The 26,138-nt window shown below is 42.0% G+C and overlaps 2 protein-coding genes across 2 annotated transcripts; both read right to left on the minus strand.

Moving 5' to 3' along the window:
* Positions 1 to 568: 568 nt before the first annotated feature.
* On the minus strand, positions 569 to 5,035 carry popdc3 (popeye domain containing 3). Its single transcript, XM_041943347.1, has 3 exons — positions 4,530 to 5,035; positions 3,410 to 3,518; positions 569 to 847 (listed from the first exon to the last, which is right to left on the minus strand). The coding sequence occupies exons 1-3, from the start codon at positions 5,033 to 5,035 to the stop codon at positions 569 to 571; spliced, it is 894 nt and encodes a 297-aa protein (XP_041799281.1).
* A 12,041-nt stretch (positions 5,036 to 17,076) lies between these two features.
* Positions 17,077 to 25,625, minus strand: stx12l (syntaxin 12, like). The gene is made up of 8 exons (XM_041942429.1): positions 25,522 to 25,625; positions 23,817 to 23,916; positions 19,724 to 19,861; positions 18,904 to 18,947; positions 17,846 to 17,951; positions 17,680 to 17,752; positions 17,491 to 17,573; positions 17,077 to 17,169 (listed from the first exon to the last, which is right to left on the minus strand). Exons 1-8 carry the CDS (start codon positions 25,623 to 25,625, stop codon positions 17,077 to 17,079), a joined length of 741 nt encoding a protein of 246 aa, XP_041798363.1.
* Between the last annotated feature and the right edge of the window lie 513 nt (positions 25,626 to 26,138).

Genomic DNA, 26,138 nt, shown 5'->3' on the forward strand with positions numbered 1-26,138 from the left:
CAAGAAATAGTTTCAGCATTAATTTCCCCTAAAATCACAAATTTCTGTTTTTTCTATGTGTGTTTTAAACAAATAACAAAAAGCTCAGGTATCTCCAAAATGTTGAACTCTTCCTTTAAAACCAACGTTGATCCAGTTCTATAGACCTGCCAACATGCTATCTCAAACGGTCTGTCTAAAAGCTGCCCTTTGACAGTATAAGCAACATGAACGCTGTTAGGAACCCACCATAAAGTAGCCAATGGATGTTAGGTTGTCTATCTGTCACATGACCCCAGCGCAGCTGTGTGTGCGTGTGCGGATGTGTACTACTCATGTTGCAGGGATATAAATCTGTTTACACCGTCACACTGTGGGGATTCTTCTTCCTTTTGGGGACAAAACGCAAGCCCATAATGTAAATCATTAACTTTTAGGGTAAAGACTTGAGTTAAGGTAAGGGTGTGGTTAGAGTAAGGTCAGGTTTAGGTTAAGGTTAGGGTAGGGGTTGGGGTAAGTCTCCAGGAAATTAACGTAAGTCTCCAGTAGAGTCTCCAACAATGATGGAAACATGACTGCGTGTGTGTGTTCAGGCCATCCTTTCACCCTGCACCGGCACTTGCAGGAAGACATCTGTTTTTTCTAATTCGGTCCCTGGCATGTGACAGTAACTTGGTAAGCGGAGATCATAGCGGTGCCTGGACCTGTTGAAAGCCTTGTCATTAAGGGAGTACAGCTTCTCTGCAATGTCATTGCGCACAACCAGGGCAAAGATCTTGGCTATGTAGCGATGCTTAGCAAAAAGCAGATAGAGCTTCTTCCTCCTCCATGCTACATATTGGCAGGGGTTATCAGCACGCAGGGTCACCTGTGGAGAATAAAAGTGAAAGAATAAATGATAAAGAGATTACGCTGGAAGGAAACAAGCTGCCTCTCGTACATGTCAGTTTAAGGATTGATCAAGTTTTTTTTTTTTTTGCTCACAACCAAAGTAATTGCTGAGATCTGGGAACAGATGGACAAAACTACGAAGCAGAGAACCAAGTTGTGATAAACTAAAATCCTCCTTGGATGAAAAGAGATTAAATTCAACCCAAGGGAAAATGTAAGACAATTGATCACATCCATTATCTATCCTCTGCACACAGAAAGATCCCAGGCGTCCTTACCGGGACGTTTTTTTTTTTTTTTTCAATAGTCAAATAATTTAGCACTGAACAAAAATACTAATACTCATTAGTCATCAAAATTAATTGTATATTCATAACCTAGTTTGTTGCTAAATGATGTTACATGCATGGACTCTTAAGATCAGCCCTTACTGATCCCCTAAGGGGACAGTCTGGTAGGTTTGGAGACAGGGCCCACTGCTATCATAATTCTTCAGGAGCTCTCTTCATGCTCAAGAATATAGAATTCACAGTAGTAATACTCAGTGTTGGGGGGTAACTGGTTACAGTATATGTAACAGCCTTCCGTAGTTAAATTACAAAACAGCTCAAACCCATTGGTTCCTCCTGAAAATCTTTAAAAACAACGCATAAATATATAATTTATTTCTAAAAAGGGTTCAATATTTCCACTGTAGTTTCTATGAAATGTCACTGAAACCAGAGGAAACAATACATTTGTTGGGGATTATTTTCAGTGGCAGATGAATCCACATTTGGTGCTCTACTGAGTATTTGGGGCAGCAGGACGGTGTATGTGGGACTGAGTCAAAATAAATTGGTGTCTACATTCATGGTAATGAAGGGACATGTCAGCCAGTGAAACAGTGTGGCTCATGGCAGGCAGCTGTCATTAATGTTACATACAGGCAGGTCGATTAATATGAAGACACAATTCTCATCTTTTTAAACACCACCACAATAGATTTGAAATGAAACAAACAAGATGTGCTTTGACTGCAGACTTTCAGCTTTAATTTGAGGGTATTTACATCCAAATCAGGTGAACAGTGTAGGAATGACAGCACTTTGTATATGTGCCTCCCACTTTTTAAGGAACAAAAAGTAATGGGACAATTGGCTGCTCAGCTGTTCCATGGCCAGGTGTGTGTTATTAAGGAGCAGATAAAAGAGTTCATTTCAAGTGTGCTGTTTGCATTTGGAATCTGTTGCTGTCAACTCTCAATATGAGAGCCAAAGAGCTGTCACTCTCAGTGAAGCAAGCCATCATTAGGCTGAAAAATCTAATCAAACCCATCAGAGATAGCAGAAACATTAGGTGTGGCCAAATCAAATGTATAGAACATTCTTAAAAAGGAAGAACACACCGGTGAGCTCAGCAACACCAAAGGACCCAGAAGACCACGGAAAACAACTGTGGTGGATGACCGAAGTATTCGTGCCCTGGTAAAGAAAAGCCCCTTCACAAAAGTTAGCCAGAACAAGAACACTCTCCACGAGGTAGGTGCATGTGTGTCAAAGTCAATAATCAAGAGACGACTTCACCAGAGTGAAAACAGAGGCTTCACCACAACATGTAAACCATCGGTGAGCCTCACAAACAGTTAGGCCAGATTAGAGTTTGTCAAACAACATCTAAAAAAGCCTTCACAGTTCTGGAAGAATGTCCTATGGACAGATGAGACAAAGATCAACGAGTATGGAGAAGGACAGGAACTGCTCGTGATCCAAAACATACCACCTCATCAGTTAAGCCTGGTGGTGATGGTGTCATGGCGTGGGCTCATATGGCTGCCAGTGGAACTGGTTCCCTTGTATTCATTGATGATATGACTACTGACAAAGGAAGCAGGATGGCCAAATACTTCAGAACTCATTCACAGTGCACGATCACAGTGCAGATGGACAATGAACCGAAGCATACTGCGAAAGCAACCAAAGAGTTTTTTAAGGCAAAGAAGTGGAATGTCATGCAATGGTCAAGTCAATCACCTGACCTGAATCCAACTGAGCATGCATTTCACTTGCTGAAGACAAAACTGAAAGGAAAAAGCCCCAAGAATCAGCAGGAACTGAAGACAGTTGCAGTAGAGGCCTGGCAGAGCATCACCAGGGATGAAACCAGGCGTCTGGTGATGTCTATGTGTTCCAGACTTCAGGCTGTAGTTGACTGTAAAGGTTTTGCAACCAAGTATTAAAAAGTGAAGGTTTGATTGATGTGTCCCATTACTTTTTGTTCCTTAAAAAGTGGGAGGCACATATACAAAGTGCTGTCATTCCTACACTGTTCACCTGATTTGGATGTAAATACCCTCAAATTAAAGCTAAAAGTCTGCAGTCAAAGCACATCTTGTTTGTTTCATTTCAAATCTATTGTGGTGGTGTTTAAAAAGATGAGAATTGTGTCTTCATATTAATCGACCTGCCACTTCAAGTTGAGTAAAACGCTCTTGTTTGACATTCGTGAGTTACTGATGCCAGATATGTTCTTTGTACATGCACATGAGTCAGAATTGAACCTGGAATACTCCCTCCTCTGATGGCCGGAGAGAGTCCCACTCAGGTGAATCCAAAAACTGGAAAGGGTAGATGAAATGCAGAAACTCTCCATTGACTGTCACACGGATTCTGTAGAAGAATGGATGGAAAGTTGATATTATTAATCCACTTTCCAATGGGTCACCACTAAATCATACAGGAAAGCACAGAATATGCTGCTCATGCGCTGATCAGTGATACTGTATCACAGCAGGAGTCCTGCCTTTAGCAGCTCAGGGTAAAGGCCTGCTGTGACATCAGTTGTCATGTTTGGGGTGTAGCTTAAAGTTTCGACCCTTACAGCACCAGTATATGCACTTTAGTGTGAGCAGGTGTTGTGTTAGGCAATGATGCTTTCATGCTGGATCTATAGGTACCAACTTCATCATCAGTATGGACAGACAGCCCCCCCACAGTCATCTGGATGTGTTGCTGAGTGGAAACAAAGCCATGAGGAGCTACAGCAAATGTTCTTAGGTACAACAAAAATACTTTGCAGCGCAAAATGCACATTTTCGTTCTTGCACTTGCTGTCTCTGCACTTGTTTTATGGCATTTTTAACTGTATTTGATCTTAATGTGTAAACCATACCACCTAAGAAATGCAATTCCCTTCCCTTGTATAATGCACATTGTATATGGAGAGGCTGACAATAGACTCTTCCTTGCGCCCTCTGTGTCATTTAATTGAGTTCAGTGTGTTGAACTCCCCATAACCTTTCTAATGTGTTTATTTCAGCTGCTGGTGTTATTCTGATCCTGAGCGTGTGTGCGCACCCCTTCAGCCTTGTGTAATAAGAAAGATAAGAAGAAAAATAAATGAATTACTCTAAATAAGTTTGGCTAAATTGTCATAAGTTCTTTTGTACAACAAAGGAGTATTTCTTTCAATAAAACGAACTTTTCAATGTTTTGGTCAATCTACACCCTCAAATCTAAAGTTTGAATTTCAAATGTCAATGCCGAATTGACAGGATTTGCCAAAAAGTCATACTGTATTAACTTAACTTTTCTTGTTTTACATTATAGACTTAAGCAAAGCAATTAGCAGATCTGTAAATGCAGTTTGGCGTAAGACAGTGTCAGAGGAGCGGTCCTCACCTGCCGGACAGGAGCACCGACAGCTTATCAATCGCGGTTTTTCCCTCTATGGCGAAGCAGTGGTCCGTGTCCAGACTGTGGATGTCTCCGTCACAGCAGGCCACTATCTTCCCAAAATGTGTGAGCGACACTCCAAGTTTTTTGAACATGCAGTTGTAAAGTTCCTGGAATTCCTTCTCGAAAGAGACGCTCCGCAGCCTGAAGGCGACGTGCAGGACTTGTCCGAAGCAGACCCCGAAGAGAGCCAGCCCCCACAGCAGAGAGTCCGTGGTGCAGGGGTCCGACCAGGCCCATATTATGGTGCAGAAGAAGCCCAGAGTCAGGAAGGTGAACAGGTAGAGGAGTCCATAAAAGCCGCTGCCGCCCATGAAGCCAAAGAAGAGGAATATATTGGCGAGGTGGAACACGGAGCCCTCCGAGCCGTCTCTCCATGCCTCACACAGCGGGTACACCGGCTCCGTCTGCTGCACCGTGAAGTTCAGAGCTTCGAAGTCCGGAGGCTCCATGTCTGCAGAAGTGAGCCAACTACCAGCACATTTCACGCCAAGTCACCCAGGGTCTGCGAGAGCCAGTGGGGGCTCAGGAAAACACTACAAACACGCAGCATGTCAGTCCAGTACCGACACCTGCCCGCGCGCAGAGGACCGGCTGAGGTGTGACCGGAAATAATGACAGAAAAAGAAAAGCACGCGGAGTTTATGAGGCTGCTGGACAAACGCGTGCACGTTGAGAGAACAGCTGCAGCTGCAGACATGATTTATTGTTGGGACCACGAAATAATGACAATGATTCAAATTTAACGTTCACATTATTACATACGGATTACATATTACATTATAAGATAATTTAGTAAATTATACATTGTACAGAGCTGCTCTAGCAGTGATCCATAATTAACCAAACCTAGAATAAATAATTACATTTCATTATTCTAATTCCTGACAGACTACATGTAAATGTGTGTGTTCCATAAATGCTATGAATTGTTCTTATCTGGGGAGTATTTTGGGGCATGTATTGTATGTAAATTGCTCCAGATCCCTTTCTAAATGCATGCAGCCTCTTCAGTTAGTAGTGAGATCTGTTTTTATAGGTTTAATACTGGTTCTATAACTTCAAACGAAAGTCTAGCCACATACATTGGAGCTCTATAGACGACAAGCACAATTACAAAGCTTTTATTTCGATAGGCAGAACATCTCGTTTCCGACGTGCCTGTGTAGCTTGATGCCGCACTGATCTAAGGACAGCAGTAGTACTCTTGGTCCTGTTGTCTCTCTCTGTCTTAATATGACATGGTCAGTGTGATGTAGTGTGGAGAAAAATACAATAAATCAAAAGTAAGCAGGATAACTGGCAAAGTGTGTTAGAGCATCTGAGAGTCAGGTTGATGGGAGTGGGTGATCTTTGTGGACCAGAATAGCAGCAGTCCGCCCTCCATCTGCCTGGTCGCTACTTTACAAATCCCACTATAGCGAAGGGATGACCCGCCCCACTATGCCTGCGATTGGCTGTCAGCCAGGCCAAGGTGACTTTGACTATTTGTTGGATGGGGGAAAGTGAATGTGGGTAACTCACTGTATATGGGTCAGCAGAGAAGGACAGAGAACCCCCGGGTGTATTTCACATCATGTCAGACATAAGGAGCTAGTGCAGAAACACTCTCACCGGGCTAATGACGAAGGAAAGCAAAAGGACTGAGGGCCACCAGATGCCACTTCTGGAGCTATTTTTACTGAGCATGAGAGAACATGATATAATTGCTGTGTGTGTGTGTGTGTGTGTGTGTGTGTGTGTGTGTGTGTGTGTGTGTGTGCATGCCTGGGCCTGAGGTTATGTCTGCATAATCACAACATGCATAAGGCTCATATAAAAGTATTCTGTACATATCACAAGACACCTGACACCAGCTGTTTTAGAGCACTCGGGCAGTCTGTGTGTGTGTGTATGTGAGTTTGTCTGCACATGTATGAAAGTATGTGCATACATGCACACCTGCTTTAAAGTCTGGCCAAACAGCATGAGAGCCCTGAATGAGCATCCAGGGGTTGAAGCTATATGCTCACTGCTGTCGGGAAGCAGATGTGTCCAGTTGCACACCACCTTCCCCATGACACACTCCTGAGAGACAAACAAAAATAATTCATCTCCTTCAAAAGATGAGCTTCAGTGTTATCTGCCAGTGCTGTCTTATTTTTAGCTGCCCCTAGATAGAACACTAACTCTGTTGGCAGGGAAGCAGTTGCAGGGGTCCGTTCTGGTGCCAGAAGGTCTCATGTTCCATCTCACAAATGGCAGCGATCAGTGTGTGTTGAACTGTCCTGAACAACACACTAAAACCTGACTGGGTCATTCCCAGCACTCCATTAGTGGCAGCACTCGAACACGCATTTCAGTGAAAAAGCTCTGATAAATCCTCTTTGCGTTCTTGTGTGTAACATCTACTAGGGACAGGAAAGACTGTGCCCCCCACTTTTGAAATCCCCCAACCTTTTTTTTAAATCCAACAAAAAATGCACGGTTGCTCTCTAGCATCTGAAATTGTAACATTAGGTCGACTTGATTAGCCTTCCACCCTGGTGTATACCGTCGGGTCACCATTGTGCTTATTTCAAATTGATTTGATGGAACAGCTCATGCAACACCTTCGTATAAATGAAGTGGGCCCACTCTCACACTGAATTGCAGACAGTGATCACGTTACTGGTAGAGTTTTGATTTAAAGGATAACTTTCGTTTTTTACAACCTGGACTTTATTTGTAGCATTAAATACGACCATTTACTCACTCAGACAACTTTGGTGGCATTTGGAGTCGTTTTGAAGAAATTAGCCCCAGAGGAGCGGCGCGTATATCCGTATAATGTGAGTAATTGGGGCACCCGTGCGTAGCCTCTATAAACGCAAAATCTGCGGCGAAACTCGTTCATATTCCAATATTTTGTTATGATATGCTGGTGCTATTCCCCTCTGAGCCCGTGGTGGCATGTTATCAACATCCAGCGTCTCTAGACAACTACTTCTGACGTGGATGACGTCATTTTCGAGCGCGGTCGGCTAGTTTAGCTGTAGTTTGCGACTGTTATTTTTCACAAAATGGATGAATATTTTTCCGACTCTGAGGTGGTGGACGATGACTTTGTTTACGATGGACGTCCTCACCGTTTTGAGCCAGTGTACACGGACAAGGAGCTCGTTGAAAGGAGGACGCGGAGGCAGAGAGAGGAACAGCTGGCCAAACAACAACAAACGGCTGCGCGTCCACGAGTAGACGGTAACTGGTGGTGTTCTTGTGGACAATGTTCATCGATGACATTAATTACATTATCTGTTGACAGTGCAATAATAATAATAAAAGAAGCTAAAAAGCATTCAGCCATGTACATCTGAAACTGCTGGTCTACGCCTGCTGGAACTGTGGGGGCCTTCCAGCTCTGAGCCTCTATGATATGCAGGAAAATGCCAAGAGGAACTACACATCAGGTCAAATTAAAGCCAACAGTGCATTCAGTAACAAATGTTGTGCTTCAACTGCAATACTAGAGATTAATAGATAATAATTACTAGAAACAATTAATAAAGTCTATCTTATCTTATCTAATCTCATCTTATGTGATTAGTACTCTTTGGGTCAGCAAAGTATAGTATATGTGAGAGTAATCTGGTACCATCAACTATAACAGTGTTCACCAGAATATCATATGATGTGATGATGTAATCACTCTGTGTGTTTTAATCTAAATAGCTTTATGGGTTACACATGACAGCTTTTCTGCTGTATATTTAGCACTTTCCTGGTAGAATGAATCACTCATAATGTGTTGCTTTGTAGTAGGTGGGAATGTGACAAGCATGTAGAAATGCAGAAAATGCTATTGAATCTGTTTTTTTCCTGGGGAGGACCCCACAACCCACACTTACTATTGTATCCCTACCACTTTTCAAACTAAGTTTGCACCCTTGTGTGCACTTCCTGCCCAACACCAAATGGACAACAACAAAGTTAGAGACCAGTGAACGTAGTGGAGCATCTATGGACTTATTAAGAGAGCTGGACACAGTGTTCCACAAGCCTGCTGCAAATACATTTGGAAGGATTCTGCCTATTGGGCCTATAGAGCAACAGTCCATTAATTCACAACTCCAAAATGTCCTGACAGCTCAGTGCTCTTACTTGACCTTACAAGCATTTAGCAACTGAGTAGCCAGATATTTTTCTTCAGACCTAACAGGAGAGGACATTTTGGAAATGTGAGAAACATGTAAAATAAGTATACATGATTTAAAGTAAATACAACATACATAAGCACCATTCATTGTCCTTTCACAAAACCACCTCACCAGACACAGTGTTGATATGTCATCGCTGTTATTACAGATGTTTTGTCAGTTATGAATTCCTACGACATCTCCACATGGAAACAACAGCATGGTTGAGAAATGGTGAATGGCAGGGAACTACATACAACTACTTTGTTCAGATTAGGAACAGATTGTTAACTCTGTACACACTGGAACACCACGCCGGTGTTTTAAGATTTGCACATTCAGTTTTATTCTGGGCTGAAATGAAGAGAAACAGATGCATTTAGAAGTTGAACCCGTTTTGAGATTACCTCCAAATAAAGTGGTTTAGATCATCTGAGTAAACTGATGCCTTGTTTCCAAGCTGCTTTTGCTCAGTCGCTCATTAGCCGACAGACTGGACTGAAATTCCTCCAGGGCCGCTTTGATTAAACCTGCTCTTCTCTCCCTGCAATAGATTCCCACCTTTGGCACACCAAAGAGATGCACCCCTGGCTGGAAGGCAGTGCACCACAGCTGGTCGTTCAGTCCACAGATGTGCTTTGACAGGCCTGTTGTATCTTGTTAGAGGAACAGAGACTTACAGGGAGCTAGTGCGGAGAAAGCATCAAATACAGGGTGGCTGAGGAGGGACTTCAGGTGGGCTCGAGGTGTGGGCAGACATAATGTGAGGGTGAAAGTGGAGAGTAGGAGGCAGCTGGCAGGAAAGTGGTGGTGGACGACCCATTTCCCTGCCTTTAAAAGCATTTTGATAATGTTAGGACAAACGTTTCAGGATAAGTGCACAGAAATAGGATATTTGCCATATGATGTGAGGGTAATATCAAAGAATTTCTTTAGCCTTTTCACCCTTGACCAACCCCATCAAACATCCATCAAGAGGCATGATAGCTGCACCTATCAGGTGAATAGGATCCCATTTACTCTTGGCGACAATGAAGAGAGCCTTTGTTGCCTCTCCTCAGACATAGAGAGGAAATTATTGTCTTCCTCAATCTGCCCATCAGCAGGGTATAGCAGCGCCGGTGATGTGTGTTCAAGTCTTTGTACCAGAGTAAATGGAAGAAGAGCACAGACCATGGGTTCAACCCCAGCAAAAGAGAATATGGAAAGCAGATTCACCTTCCTTTTATCCTACCTGCATAATGAGAGAAGAGCAGACAGGCGATTTCTATCTGACCTTTTCTTCCACGTTACCCTAGAGATATCTATTCTTTCTCTACTCTGAAAGCCGGGGAAAAGACTAACAGAGTTACATGGATGTCTTCAGACGTGCTCTTGAAACTACAAAGAAGACAGAAGCTGCATGTAAGAGCTGCCATGTATTCACAAGTACACCATGAAACTAACAGACATTAAACTACCATACTATTCAGAGAAAATGAGAAATAAACAAGTAGGAGCATCTGGGAGGAGACTGGGGCTGGCTATAGTCTGAAATGTTTGATACCTGTTCTAAATATGATACATGAGTTTCAACATTGCCAGAAATAATAGTAAAAATATATACTATATATTTTAAAAAAAAATTAAAATAAATAATAAATTGGCCAGGATCCTTTTGTTTTGAGAGAAGTGTCTGAGTCGTGCATTTGAGTCCAGAACCTGGAGCTTTTGCCAGTGTCATACCAACTGGCTTGGGGAAAGTCAGAAAGTATTCAGAGATGAACCATGGTGTTTTTTCTCTCTTTGACAGTCCTTATATCCTCCTCCCATTGATAAGAAGACATTTCACTTTTCATAGTCTATATGTAACATTCTGGATCCTGTCATGTTGTTTCCTGTTTTATTTTTATTACTCTTGTGTCATTTCAGTTTCCTGTGTTTTCCCGCCTCTCATCAACCCCACCTGAGGCCACTACTCACCTGCCCCTGATTCCCCTCCTTCCCCTCCCTGTGTGTATATACCCCCACCAGCTCCACATGTCTCTGCCAGATTGTCTTTCAATTCGATTTTATTTAAATATCGCCAATTTACAACAGAAGTTGTCTCAGGACCATGGTCTTAATCTTAAAGACAGTGGTGAGGAAAAGCTTCCTTTTTAACAGGCAGAAACCTGAAGCAGAACCAGGCTCTGAGAGAAAGAAAGAGAGAGGGATGCACAGCAATGATAGTAATAATAAAATAACATGCAGTGCGTCAGAAAGCATATGCAGCTCAGTCACTGACAGTTAAACTCAGAGGTTCAGCTGTGAGCCTGCTGCAGGAGTGAGCTACAGAGGTCTGAGAAGCTCACTTCTGTCTAACGACTCACTCCCACTTGTATTCTTTGTTTTCACACTTGTAGGTTTTAGCCTCAACCAGTGTTTAATCAGACTTCATCCAGCTTCTTCTGGAGCGACAAAAGGCTTTATTTGTTTTTTCACATATGCAGTAATGTTGCCCAAGACCTGTAAACAGACTTTGATATGGACAATCGGTGGAGTTGGGACATGTAAAACATTGTCCTAATATATTTCCAAAGACTGAATTCTCAGATTTAAGGACAAATAAGTCAGATAACGATATCAAACTATATGTATAAACTGTAACACCGCACATAGTGTATTAGCTTACCTGTTCTTAATGATTCTGCATTGGATGTACAAAGGACGGAGTAACTGAATGTGTGGAACAGCCCATCAGTGGTGGTGACCATCTGAAACAGCTACTGCAGAGGGCAGCCAACCGAATTTTAGGTTTAGGTTTAGGTTAAGTATAACCTGGCTTGAAAGAAGACATAGAATACAAACATTTTTAGAAACAATGTTCTTAACTGACCCAATTATTATACTGTTAGTATTTCATATTATTATTTCATTTTCATGATTTTAATATTTTAATGTTAATGTGTTGGTCATTTCTTAATGCAAATGGCATAATGCTTATTTCCAGTGTATTGTCTATATGAAGCATCAGGTGTGATCAGTCAGCTATCAGCAGTGTTAAAGCCATCGCTCTATGGATGGCATTTTTTAGTCTCTTGGTTGGTTGGTCAGTGCACCACTTTGGTTTAGATTGCAGTGAAACTATTAGATTGACATGAAATCTTGTACACATATTCATGGTCCTGAGAGGATGAACCACAACGACTTCAGTGATTCCCTGACTTGAAAATGTTGGCATGCTAACACTGTAACCTAAGAGGGTGAACATGGTAACCTGCTTAACATCAGCATGATAACATTGTTTTTATGCGCATAATTAAAGACAAAGACAAAGTCATGTTCACAAAGGTTTCATAAATGATCACACAAAATGTACCCTCCACCTTGCTGGAGCAGGATGATTGTGATTGGCTGACAGGAAGGCCGGTGTAAGCGTGCTCAGACAAAGGTTACGGCTTCGTGTTGAGTGTTGAGTCATGGCAGCGGGGATGTGGCAGAGCTGCTGGGATCTGATGACCTTACAGAAATGCTGAGGACCATTCAGTGCTCCTCCGCAGCCACAAGACGGTGTGTAACCAAGACAACCCTAATGTGAGCGTCACTGCACCCCAGCACACTTTAATTACTCGCACACTCATAATGCTAGTGCCCCATGCAGACATTGTGGTGCCATTTGCCATTTTGAACATCTTGAATGTAAGTCTGAGGACAGCAGCACTGATAAGCAACAGAATTATCTACAGTACAATAACAAGACAGACACTCCGAAAGCACTGCAGCGTGCAATTTACAGTCAGTAACTGTTGGGTCCCAATCAGGAGAGTACATCCAGATTACAATTATTGTAGAAGTCTTTTATGACTTCAATTTCAGCTTCACTTTAGTGGCTACAAGTGCAATTCAGGCTTGATATCATCAGCAATCAAATCATCCAAGTGATTATCCGACCTACACAGAAGTGCTGTAAGGAATACACTCTGCACTGACAACTGACTGCGGTCTTCAAAACTGTACGTTTTAAATGAAACTGTACACAATCGCTGGCCGTACCTCATTTTGTGTACAGTAAGTAGAACGCTTTACTTATTTACTTACTTCGAGACAATGCAATAATCCTAAAAGCAAAAAAGGAATGTCTTCTTTATTCACTGATCACTTTTGTGTTTGTCAGTGATAATAAAGGCTTACTCCAGTGGTTTAGTTCTGTACTTGTATTGTGCTTGACATCAAACAGAGAAGGACACTGAGATAACTCAGATGCTTTTAATGTACTCCTCTCGATACATCGTCAGTACAGCTGTCAACACAAACGAAACACTTCGTCCTTCACTTGTCTCTTCACTAATATCCCATAACTTGAAGTATCTGTACTGATGCCTTCAAGGTACCATTGCTGTCTGAAATTCACCTACTACACCCCCCATTCCTCACAACAATTACCAAAGAAAATCCAAAACACATTACTTCAGAGGGTTCCTTAAACACCCCTTAAACAAACAATTTTCTCTCATACAATTAACTGTCCAGGAACATTACTACAGGTACCCCCACCAGCTCCACATGTCTCTGCCAGATTGTCTTTGTTCCCTGTGACTTCACCTCATGCTTTTGCTGTGTTTGGCCTCAAGGGTTGGTTGAACTTTCCCTGTTAATTATTTTGAAGATGATTTTGCCTTTTTCATGTCTGTTTTGTTTGCCTTTGTGGACTCCTTGCATTTGCCTTTTTTTTTGATCATATATAGACAGTGATTTTTGTTTGAACTTCACTCTGCCTCCTGTGTTTTTCTCTGCACCTGAGTCTGAGCTCACCAGGGCCGTTACACTATATTACCCAACTAACATCTGTAGCAGTTCTACTAACATTTACGAAACATGACTTAACTGATAAATAAATCTCTCTTCTTTCCAGTACATTACTTTCTTTTTATTTTTGGTCTCTGTTCTTTTTTACCAAAAACAATGTCCTCACACGTCCAGCAGATGGGCTGGTTTACTCGCTGTGTCGGTGTAACAGCTGCATTAGGCGAGATGTCTGTGTTAAGTGACCATTGTTTGTTTCCTCAGAAGTCTCTACAGTAACCTGCTCCTGAGGTGGAGGTGTGCTTCCCCCCTTGTGCTGTGTCCACCACATAAGATCTGGGAGTGGAAGCGGCTCCTCAGACAACACCTGCTGTTGTCCATTTTTTCTGGTTGTCCAGTTTCATGAGGACGCTGTGTCCTGGGCTCAGCGAGGGTGGAGTTCTCGCTCCGTTGCTGAGGTTGTAGTGGTATACTTGTCTCTTATTGGCAGCTTCATCTGCTTGCCTGATTTCTTCCTTGTCTGGCCAGTTGGGGTCTAAGTTCTCAGGCGGGTTTTCCAACCCATCAGCAGCTCTGGGGGACTGACTCTGGTAGAGGAAGAAGGTGTGGCCCTGTTTATCACCAGAGGGGGGGTCTTCCTGCCAAAATCCCTTTTGCTACCTGTAAAGCCCCCTCAGCCTCATTGCTCTGGGCAAAATGTGACTCGATATTACATAAATGAAATCATATTTCTCACTGTGCTGTCTGAACTCTGAAACTAGATGAGGTTCTTTATCACTTACCAGCACTTGTGGTATACCATACCATGCAAGGGTGGCTGTTAGAGATCCTACACCTACCTGTGGCAACCAGTAGCCGGATCATAAAGCTAAGTACCTGGAATAGTAGTCTAACTAAATATATGCTTACTTTTTTGCCGTGGTCTGGAAGGTAATACAGGTGGCATTAGTGGCTCTGTCCTCTGTGGGCTTCTGTTCTCTGCAAAACTTGCACTGACTCTTGTTATGATATCCTGTGAAACTGTGACCACACTGACTCTCTCTCTGCATTTCACTCACTCTTGGTGAACATCTACCACTGGCAACTCTCCTCTTACCTAGAAGAAGACTGTCTCAAGCATTTTCCTTTGACAAACTGGCCACCTGACTGAATGAACCGCTTCACTACCTGGAGCTGGGAGTTTGTGGCTGTGTGGTCTCTGATCTCTTGCATTCGTTGTGGTTTGTGGTGTAGCTGGGATGTGGCGTGAGTCTATATGTGCAGTCATATTGTCGCTGGACATTTCATCCCCAAAACTTTGCACTGGGCCCCCGAAGAGAGCCTTGGCTACTGCTAATGCCTTGCCTGGTGTGTACACAGCCCCTGCATTTAAGTGCCTGAGTCTCACCTGACTTACCAGGGCACTGACAAGGTCTTTACTGTTCATTAATGGTACCATTATTCTGCCTCTTTTTGAGCATACCTGATCTCTGCATCCTTACCTCTGCTGGAGCAGTAAACCATAGGTGGGATGAATGTGACCTTGTAGTTAACCACTGAGCTCCAATACTTTTGAGAATGTGGGAAACTTTCTATCCCAGTCCCTTTCCCAGGGTCGGTCTCAGCCCACTCTCTTCAAAGATGTGCCCCAGGAAGTAAATCTGCAACTGTCTGAATTAACATTTCTGTCTGTTCAGTTTGAGGACAGTTGCCTCAAATGCTTTCAGTACTTGGACTGGGACGTCATCTATGTAGACCTCTGTTCCTCCCAGCCCCTGTGGGGTTTCTGTCATTATCTACTGGAAGATTTCAGGAACAGTTGCTATCCCATGGGCATTGGCAGACGGCACTGTACCTCTCAAAGGGAGTGATGTCAGTGGTTCATTTGTATCAGTCCTTGTGCATGGGAATCGCCGGGTGGTGTCTAATGAGGGAATAAAAATGCATGACAATAGAAAAGTAGAGGGGTACATCTTCACATGATTTGATTAATTTAAAGTTGATTTGATTAAAATAGGTGTGATATGATGAACAGAGCCATTTTCATCATTTTCACCATCTTACTTTCACCACTCACCATTCACGACCACAACTGATGTTTATTGTTTAAGGAAAGTAGCCTCAAGGGTGGGAGAATGAAAAAACAATGAAAAAGTGGAAGTGATGAAAGTCGTTACAAATGAATAGTGGAAGTGAATAAATGTATGTGAACTGAATTGTCAGTTGATTTTATAAACTTGCCTTTTATTTAAACAGTGTTGCTCTGATTATCCACTGGGCTATGTTTGTGCCAGTCAGCATTCAGCATCAACATCCCACTGACATTTATCATGTACAGCAAGCAATTTCTGTTACTTCCGCCCAAATTCATCATTTACAATAACAATGACATTTATCAGGCCAGTCAGTCAGTTGTTAAGTTAAAGTACTCATCAGTGTATGGTGCAGACCCCCCACACTTTTATTAGAGTACAACTGTAGGACTGTGGCAGTGCTAGTATTTCTTCCAGTGCTGGTTATTGCTTTTTTATTTTTGTTTTGCTGTGTTGTTTTTACTGTTGTTGCTTTTATTGTTATTGTTGCCTGTACTGTGCACTTTGAGATTTGTATTCAAATGTAAAGTGTGTTATAAATAAAATCTATTATTATTATTAATAATACAGTATCAGGTGAGCTGGTGTCTATGTTGAGCACATCCTGCTGACTCTCATGCTTAGTTTGCCCTCTGGTGGACAAAATAACACATGACAACATCAGTACTCCGTCAGATGATAATGTATTCAGTTCCAGACAGGCTCATTTAGTTTCCCCATCATGGGTTTAATTAAGTTTTATCTTAACAGAATATGAACTTGTACCCAAAAATGTGCAACACGGCATTTCATAAGATACTCCATACAAGTCCTAGACTGGAGACAAAGGTTACAATGAGTCACATTTTACTTCTTTGTGTTGGAATGTAGGGTTTATTTCTCATACTCAAGAATAATGTGCAGATATTCACACATACAGGTCTCTCTCTCTGCCTCACACACACACATGCACACATAGAAAAGCTAAAGCATTTTCCTCACTCAGATGAGTATTTTGTCATGCATAGCCATCACCCAACATGTGAGTTAGTGCCTAATAGAACCTGTCTCCACTGTGAACGAGTAACACAACAGTGAAGTGTTATATTACAAGGCTACAGCTGAAATTCAAACATATTTCTGATACATCTCCTTCAGTCTGCAGAATCCACGTCTGATTATTATCACTGTTATAAGCAGAAGTAGTGGTAGCAGTTGTCATACATAAAAATCTTGAAATTAAAAAAAAAAATAAAAAAAACTGTTCATAGCATGTTGCTGTTAGCCTTTACAAAGCCAAAATATAAGGAACCCAGTGTTGTTCTCATTAATTTTGCCCACATAAATACATCCACATTTTGTCACACAAAGTGAGGAAGATTTGACTCTTTTTGTCTTGGAATGTAGGGTTGATCTGTCACACTGACACTAACGTGCAGACATGCACACATTCGCTCTCTCATACACACACAAACACACACGTTGGACGTCATTTGAAGGTATCAGTCGCCTGTGGGTTTCCCCTCATTTGATGGCCTGCCAGATGATGATGATCAGAATGATGAGCACAAGCGACACCACCATGGCCAGCATGCACATCCTCTTCCGGGACTTCCTCTGCACACAACAAAGAATCATGTCAGAGCTAACACGTAAATGGAACTCGACTGCATCAGTGCTTCACATGGCAGCCATAGCAGCTTAACAACGGCTGAGGATGGGACATCATATTTAACTTTATTCAAATGAGTAAACTGTCTGTTGTTCAACTCTATTTTTCTTACTGTCAATAAATCACATGAAAAGAACACCAACAATGAGTTCTCTCCGTTTTTCTGTGCCCTGTCTGTGGCACTCAGCTCCAAGCCCATTTGTTTCATTTTTAAGGCGGCCTCTTTTTCATGTAGTGTCCCCATTATTTTGTCCAGCCCCTCTCACCTGGTAATAGGCTGCCTTCTGCAGCTGGGTGGCCCCTCTGTCTACATGAACCTCTGCACTCTCCACATTGGCCTCGATGCTGTCTGTTAATCAGAACACACGGTGAGCTTCGGTGCACATGCACTCTCACAGCTAAATGGCAAGTGTAAAGCGTCAACTCGAGGCTAAGCTGAGTGTCCCCTGACTTACCAATCATCTCTCCCTGGTCGTGGATCATCACAGCCAAGTCCTTGAAGATCTGATTCACATCCATAATGTCAGCCTGGAGAGGACATGAGAGGGTTAACTGGTAGTACATGTGACAGTGTTGCAGTGTTCCTGCTTCTGTAGGACATCCTGTGGTTCAGGCTGATACCTCCAGCTGTTTGATGTTAGTCTCTCTCTCCTTGATGATTTCCAGGTCCTCCTCTGTGATGGCGGGCTCCTCGGTGTGAGTCTGGCTCTGACCCCACTCATCTTCCCTGGACAATCAAGCAGAATTTTCTTTTACTTTAATCTACAGCAGAAGGTAGAAATATTCCCTCTCACTAAGAGGCATCAATGTATTATCTTAAATATATTCTGGCACAATGTTATATAATGTCAGTATACAGACTGACTCAGTCTCAAACCTTTGAGTGAATAAAGTATCTCTTGTATGATTGACACTTCCTGTAATTGTTGCATAGAAGTGCAGTGTGGCTGCTTTAAGAGCAACAAGTTCTAGAAGCAGGGCTTTCTTTTCTATTGAAAGGACTGTTTTACATTACATTACAATGACATTTTAAGATTTGGATTTTTTCTAGTTTATATGGTACTCAACAGGGTTCACAATCCTAAAGCAACGCTGTGTTCAATCAACATAGCACAAACTAACTAACACACAAAAAACCTTTGCGTAGCAGTATTTTTCCAGCATAAAACAGGAGTTCAGGCTGGTTTCTGGGTCTCATGCCAAATAATAAAGCTCCACATGCAGACAGACAGATAGAACCCTGCTTTTACACACCCTACACAACACAACTGATGGTCTCACACACATTAAGAAGGCAAGAAATTCCACAAATTAACTCTTGACATGGCACAAAACCATTTCAGGTGACTGATCGAGAGAATGTGTGCAAAGGTGGCTACTTTGAAGAATCTAAAATATTAAACATATTCTGGTTTGTTTAACCCTTTTTTGTTTTCCATATGTGTTCCTTCATAGTTTTGATGTCTTCAGTATGAATCTACAATGTAGATGTGTGTCCAAACTTTTGACGGGTAGTGTATATATAGAAAATATATAGAAATTCCCATCCACTCACTGGTGTTTCACCTTTAAAATACATCTGTGCAAACAACTCAGTGTGCAGTCACTGGGGGAACATATTTTGCAAACCAAATACCAAAGTGCATAATAATGGTGGAGGATGTATTGAAGAAACATACTTTTCAAATGTAACCAGCTGTTCATTCACATTGCCTCCGTCTCCCTGTGGACAGTAACAAAGAAGTTTAATCAGCATCAGCTCACATCAGCTCTTCTATCGTGTATGCACATGTGTTAGAGTAATTCACTGAATCACTGTATGTTTAAAGGCATGCTGTGCAGGAATTACAGGTTACAACATTAAAACTTGGCCCCTCCTCCCCAGCTCAATGCCACCAGAAGCGCAGTCATACACACCACATCCCAATCCATACGGCACTGACCCAAGAGCAGTGCACTGACTACCTGCATGGAAATGAGTGATGCGGTACCTTACAAATATTTAGTCAAATAATGTGTTGTAATTGTTTGTGTATACCAATAAACTGTTGGATTACTGGGTCCAATTAGCCTGCTAGTTTAGCTGTCTTCAGTCTACCTTGCTAATGGGCATAGTAGTAGAAAATTAACCCTAACCCCAACTTATGTGTCATGATAATATAGTAATTATAAAGCTGAGTAATGTGTTGAGTTAGCAGTCAACAAGCCAACAGAAACACTAGTCAATTGTCTTTGTGTTTTGACCTCACCTGGGTGCTACACAGCCACTGCCCACAGGCTGCAGCCCAGACACATGCTGGCCACAGAAAAATAAGACAATAAAGACAGAGAGCTGGGTCTCTGCAGATAAATACACTGAACTCACTTCAGATTGGTCATAAATGATGACTGAGAGTCTCTACATTGTTTTTTGGGAATATCCTGCACAGTATACCTTTAACAGCAACATTATTGGGCAAGACTCTGCAGCCCCTGTCCAGAGAAAAGTCTGGGATTCACCATGACTCTGGATCCAGCTCTTGCTCTGACCACTGACTCCTTCTCCTTCTCAGCTGCCCTCCGCTGCACCACCTGGAAGTTGTTGAGGGCTGCAGAGAAATCGTTCATCAAGCGCTCCTTGCGAAGCTTTTGTTGCCTCTGGGGGAAAGAGGACAGGAAAGAAAAAGACCATGAGAATGTATTTTAAATGTTATGCCACAGACATCCAAATGGACACACATAAAACCTGCTACTTCCTGAACCCGAGCACAGTGCCGACAGTGCTAGAAAAAGGCTGGGGCAGGATGAATCCATTATTACAAGCAGGAGTACAGCATCAGCAGGTGGAGATAAACTCCTCTGGATGGAGCAGAGTCACAGGGAACAAATACACCGCAAGCCAAATACTGACATTCAGATTTACAGCAACACAAATAACACACAGGAGTTGTGGTAACAGCGATGCTATAATTCTTCTGTGTTTTAAATAATATTCCCTTCTCTCCTACAGAGCAGATGCTTTTCCTTCTCGCTCTCTGCTTTGTGTACATTCTTTTGCTGATCAGAGGTGTGCTAATACTATGCTGCGGCCAGGGAAACTATTCACAGCACAAGCATTAAGGCTGGCTGAAACCTAAGAAATAGCCCCAAAAGCACTGCTAGGCTGAGGGCCAGGAGAAATATCTGACAAGCCGAGCGCTGGCACCCACACCGTCATTCTGACTCTATACGTAATCATGTATGAAGGGCAAAAACTGAAAATCCTACTAGTCGGCCCTAAAACAAGCAGAGAAATGCTGTTTATAATCTGAATCTGAATAAAATCTGAGGTTAAAAGTCTTGGTGTTATCATAGATTGAGATCAATGCTTCAAGTCCCACATCCACATGGTGACGAAAAGCTCATTTTTCCGCCTTAGAAACAGCTGAAGTATACTACTTATAAATCAAAAACACTGACTCATGTCTTCATTTCAAGCAGAATGGATTACTGTAATGCATGTTTTACTAACCTCCTGAAAAAAATAAAAACTCTGACAGACAGCTCGGCTACTAACCAGAACCAAGAGGAGAGAGCACATTAGTCCAGTTTCAGCTGCTCTGTACTGGCTTCCTGTGACTTTTAGGATTGGGTTTATGGTCCTCCTCTTTGCAGACAAAGCCCTACATGGGCTAGGACCAAGATTTATTATTAAGTCCCTTGTTGTTTGTTATTTGTCTTTAAGAGCACTGCGATCATCCACTGCAGGTTTATTGGAGGATTCCAGCAACAGCCGACAGGAGATGCAGCCTTTGTCATTTATGCCCCAAAGCTCCGGAACACACTACCAATAGATACGAGGGAAGCCAGTTAGCTAAATGTTTTTAAAGGAAAACTAAAATCCTTTTTCTATCTTACTATCATTATCAAGTGGGCCTCCATCTTATTTTACAGTCATTTTTTATGACATACTTTTCTATGTGAAACACTCATTTGGTGCATGTGATTTCTTTGTTGTACAAAGCCAGCGTCTATAAAAATAAAGTTTATTATTATTCTTAGAACCTTAACAAAGAAGTTAATATGAACCCAAACCACAATCTCTCCAACATTTCAAACCAGTCAGGCATTTTTGTGTTTGCTAGTGACAGTAGTAGGGAGAAAAAAGTCATGTGCAATTCTTACTTCTCTTACTATGACAATTTGTATCGAGCGAAATTTAACTATGGTTCTGATTCCCAGGCAGGACTTTATGTTGCAGTGGGTGACAGTTATGACAGATAAGTAGGTGTTAGCATCGAGCTCACTAACAACACATGGTGCACTAGGTCTGCTTGAGATACTGGGATGGTTTTAGCAAACTGAGCTAAAAATAAAATGGGCAATGTAATGCAGACTGCCAAACATGGAAGCAGTCGTGCTATCAATAAATCCCTCAGCTTTAGATATGAGTGAGATATACCCAGACATAGTGCAGAAATCCTGGCTGATGGATACGTCCTTGTATCTGAACTTAATGACAAATTAGACACTGAGGGCTCATTCGGAAATAGGGGAAAATGATTGATGTTGATCCTCAGCTGAAGTCACCTGCTTCTCACACAGGTTTGCTTAAAGGTGAGTAAGAACCTGACAGACATACTGCAAACACTGTAAGTCCCCCTATTTAGCATCTAGAAGACCTACACTAGCATTTAATGAATGTCTAATAGCACATTACAATGTAGCTGTAACCAGATGTTAGTGTTTATTCATGTAGAATTCCTCCAGGGAACACCCATACGTGTATAAACACATTACTCATGACAATATTGTAAACGATGGTTGTCTTTGCATGAGAAGTTATCATTTCTTTAAATGAATAAACAGTTTATCGTGTCCTTATAAGCTGCATACAACTACATGACAGTGTGTTAGAAACATTTTCATTGCTTGTATACTGCTCAGAAATGCTTCATTCACTTGTTTTATTTTTTGATGAGAGTTGCTCAGATGTGCAAACACACATTGTCACAGATTTTGAACGCTCCATTAATGATGTCATACACTGTGACTTGACTAACGTGGCACTGTAATGCAAGCTGACAGCAGAGAGATGTTGATCACGGGATCCCTTTTGAAAGGCTTACACAGTGGGTTGGCCAGCTCTTCTTAACCTACAATCAATTTTCCATGGCAGTTGGTGATGACGCTGATGCTGCTGTTTTCAATTTGAGACACTCAAGGGTCTGTTCTTGGCCATATTTTATTTTCTATCTCAGTACTGCCTGCTGGGCCTTTTAATTTGGTGTTCAATATACTGTATCTTTCCACTTTTGACAACATGGACATTCCAAAATGTTCTTATATCAAGGGAGCATAAAACAGGAAAACAAAGGTCCTGTCAAAAGACCCTGCAGCATTTTAAAGGGGTTCTTGTTTCAGCTAAGGTGCTGTAGCCCATCTGCAGATGGCTGTAATGCTACAGCCTGTTCTCTAACAAAACAAAATGCACGGACATCATTACTTCAGTGCTGCCTACTTCATTCTGCTTGTCCGATGTCATTATTTGTTGCTCTTTTCTGTTCTGCATGAAAATACACTGAGTATTTTTGAGTTTTGGGCTGTTGACAAAAGAAGTAATTTAAAGACTTTCGCCCAGGGGTCACCAACTAGGCCAAGAAACGAAAAGTTGATGCAGAAAACCGACTCTTTAATGATGAATGGACTGAAAATACGTATTTACCACGCCAACCCTCCGAAATGCATCACCTGTTTGTCTCATCTGCAACGAAGCCGCTGTTGTTGCAAAAGAATATAATCTGCGCCGTCACCACAACACTGAGCAGACAAACTCCTGCTCTCTGTGGAGCTGAAAGCTGAGCACATGTCGGGGGTCTCGTCCCGAGGACTGTGGCACATTAAAGACGCCGACTGTGTCTGTGTTCAACCTCCACCTGCGAGGCTGCTTCTCCAGATCAACTCGATAAAAACACACGAGAGGAGGCGACCGTCGGAGCAGTCTGACAGCTGCCAGCTTGCTGTGAAGAAGCTGCTGTCAGAGGGGAAATGTAGTTTCAGCCATTGAGCAGTGTGAGCAGCCTGTTTCAGCCGACAGCCTAATGAACGTTTTATTTGTGCCAAACCTGTGTTTTGTTCTGATACCAGGTCAGTATTTACCATGATATTTTAAGTTATGCCAGTTGGTTTTTCTCCTTTTTTTTAGACTGAGTCTACTCTTGTTGTTGAGACTTGAGTAAGGGCATGAGGAACAGTTATGTAAAAAAAAGAAATGTGAAACAATAAATGTTAAACAGTGCAGCGAGTGAATGCAAATAGAGTCATAAATGGTGGATTACTGATATTTTAGTTGCTTTAATAGCGGTGACCACACCATATTTTCTCTTTGATCCTCACAATTTTGGAATCCAGTCGGGGGCCGGATGGGACGGTTCGGCGGGCCGGTTGATGAGCACTGCTTTAGCCTTTAACAGGCAGTTTCCATTATTTCCTCACTCACTCCACTAATCAATTAACCCGTTAAAAACTACGAGCAGATACATTGACAGTGAAAATAAAGTGAATGTAAATGTATTGATTTGTAATTGTAACATGACTCACACCACAGTACAGGACTTCAAATCTATAGACTAACCTGTTCTGATGGCGATAGTGGTGGGGGCAGAGAGCCCAGCTCCTTCAGGTGTCTGTTGGTTTCTTTAGCCAGCTGGTTGGTGTAGTGCTGGAGCTGTTGGCTGCAGAGGAACACAAACACTGTTAATACCAGAATCAGACTGCACGACTGTGTGTTTTTTTCTTCGATGACAGTCACCGTGTCAGATCTAATGATCACAGCGCCATAAACACTTGCTGTGTCTTGGTTGGGTGACTGGCCATACTACACATAAGACCCCAACTCACCACAGCACGTCTCATTTCACAATCACGCATAAGTTCAGATGTAATTGGGGAGGAGGGTAAAGCAACTGTCAATCTGACAGAACTGACAGAACCATTGTGTGTGATGCTGGCCGCCTTGCGTACCGAAAAAAAAAGAAAAGAAGGAATAAATGGCTGTAGAAGAGTTATAACATTAAAAGCGTATATTAATTTTGTTCCATAGTCATTTATTCTACAAGGAGCAGGCTTGGCTGTGTTGGCTGCTTTAACGCTAGATCTGGAATTAGTAATGGATAATGTTCTGACAGCACAGCCAGCTACTGATGAAGAGCCTCCGCTACTTCTCTCAACTCGTCTCAAAATCGTGCTAGATTCGTCTAGTCCAGGGGTGGGCAAACTTTTTCACTTGTGGGCCACAAAGGGTTCTAAAATTTGACTGGGGGGCCGGACCAGGAGCCGATGGATGGAGTGTTTTGGTAATCCACCTCATAAGAGAAAATAAAATATCACGGGATATGTAGCAAACATGTGTTTTAATTTCAATTGAAAATGAACAAAAGCATTACAACTAAATATCTGTCTTTGAAGTCCCACAGAACTGAGCTATTTATTGAAATGACTCTGAAAACACTGAAAATTAAATGAATAAAATATTTTGTTTATTATTTTAAAGCACTGAAAGTTGTGTATCCTTCAGGATATCATCATCATCACTCTCCTCCTGACTGTCTTTATTTAAAAAATGGTAGGAGATGCAGGTCTACTTGTCCTCTCCTTCTATTCAATCATCCCTAACGCCAAAACTCAATGAGCAGCGCGAGGACGGAACAGTGACAACACGCCAGTATGTGGAGCGCGTTATATTTGATCGCGTTGCATTTGCGCACTTGGTTTTGAGAAGGTACGTGCACCTGCGCACCACATATGTGCATCCCTTAACAGACATGACATGTAACATGTAAGGCTTATTGAAGAAATTATTTTCAGATGCATTTTTTACATAACACAACGGAGAAACATACTTTTAATTTCAGGGGGCACAGTGTTGTTGGTCTCCCTTTTTATCCAGCGCATCAAAGTCTGGAGTCAGTTTTCTTGCTGTATCATAGTCTTTAAACACCGCCACAGTCTCTTGGCATATCAGGCATACAGCAGCTGATCGGTGTTCAGTCAAAAATATTGAATTGTCCACTCCTTATTAAAAACTGGGCATTCTCTGTCCACTTTTCTTTTCTTAGCTCCGCTCATCTTTACAGAAGGGCTGAGGGTCGAAGAGTAAAGCGCAAACGTGGAGTAATACACCGCACCTCAACAAAGCTCAATGTATCTAGAGTGCACCATCTATTGGGAAAAAGCCAGAATTGCAGGGAAAATCAAACAGAAAGGTTTATTAATATAAAATCTTCAAGTTCGGCGGGCTGGATTAAAATTTGTAACGGGCCGCATGTGGGGGGGCACACTCACAGTTTTGGCTGATCTTCTGGATGTTGGAGCTGCATGTCTGGATCAGGCTGTTGAAGTCCCATGGCTGGGACCAGCTGCTGTCTGCTCTCATATAGGACATCCTGCCTGTCACACTGCTATGAAGACACTCCAAACCAAACCTGAACACATTCACAATCAGGAGAAGAGAGCATGTTTAGTCACATCAAATCATTTTACACTTTAATGAATTTCAGTTTTTATATTCAAATTGTTATTATTAAAGTTACCTTTTTAAAGATGCCTTTGGGGTTAAACTGTTTCACTAAATGTAACTGATTACATGTATCAAACATTATATTTAAGCCCTGGTTAGCTCTGATATTGACCTTCAGTCTGACAAAGGAATGAACAATTTCTTTTAAGAATCATAAAACTGTCACAGAATGAAAATACTCCATTACACATTCCAGTCCCTGCATAAAAGTAAAGTATAACTGACCCAGTTTTACTTAAAATAAAAAAGTTTAAGTACTCAATTTCCCCCCTTGCAAATTTAAATAATATATTATTAGATAAGTTTTACTGTTAAATTAACATGTAAAAAACATTTTGATGCTGGAGCTTGTCAAGGATGTGTCGATTTTAACTTGGT

This window comes from Chelmon rostratus, chromosome 8 (genome assembly GCF_017976325.1).
Source record: "Chelmon rostratus isolate fCheRos1 chromosome 8, fCheRos1.pri, whole genome shotgun sequence".
NCBI classification, from domain to species: domain Eukaryota; kingdom Metazoa; phylum Chordata; class Actinopteri; order Chaetodontiformes; family Chaetodontidae; genus Chelmon; species Chelmon rostratus.

Excerpts from the sequence above, each read along its gene's own strand:
- popdc3 (XM_041943347.1), bottom strand. The coding sequence starts at position 5,035 with ATGGAGCCTCCGGACTTCGAAGCTCTGAACTTCACGGTGCAGCAGACG. Across the intron at positions 3,519-4,529 it reads TCGGTGCTCCTGTCCGGCAG|AATCCGTGTGACAGTCAATG; the intron begins GTGAGGACCGCT and ends ATTCTTCTACAG. Across the intron at positions 848-3,409 it reads CAGAGGAGGGAGTATTCCAG|GTGACCCTGCGTGCTGATAA; the intron begins GTTCAATTCTGA and ends TATTCTCCACAG.
- stx12l (XM_041942429.1), bottom strand. The coding sequence starts at position 25,625 with ATGTCCTATATGAGAGCAGACAGCAGCTGGTCCCAGCCATGGGACTTC. Across the intron at positions 19,862-23,816 it reads CACTATCGCCATCAGAACAG|AGGCAACAAAAGCTTCGCAA; the intron begins GTTAGTCTATAG and ends TCTTTCCCCCAG. Across the intron at positions 17,170-17,490 it reads AGAAGGCAGCCTATTACCAG|AGGAAGTCCCGGAAGAGGAT; the intron begins GTGAGAGGGGCT and ends TGTTGTGTGCAG.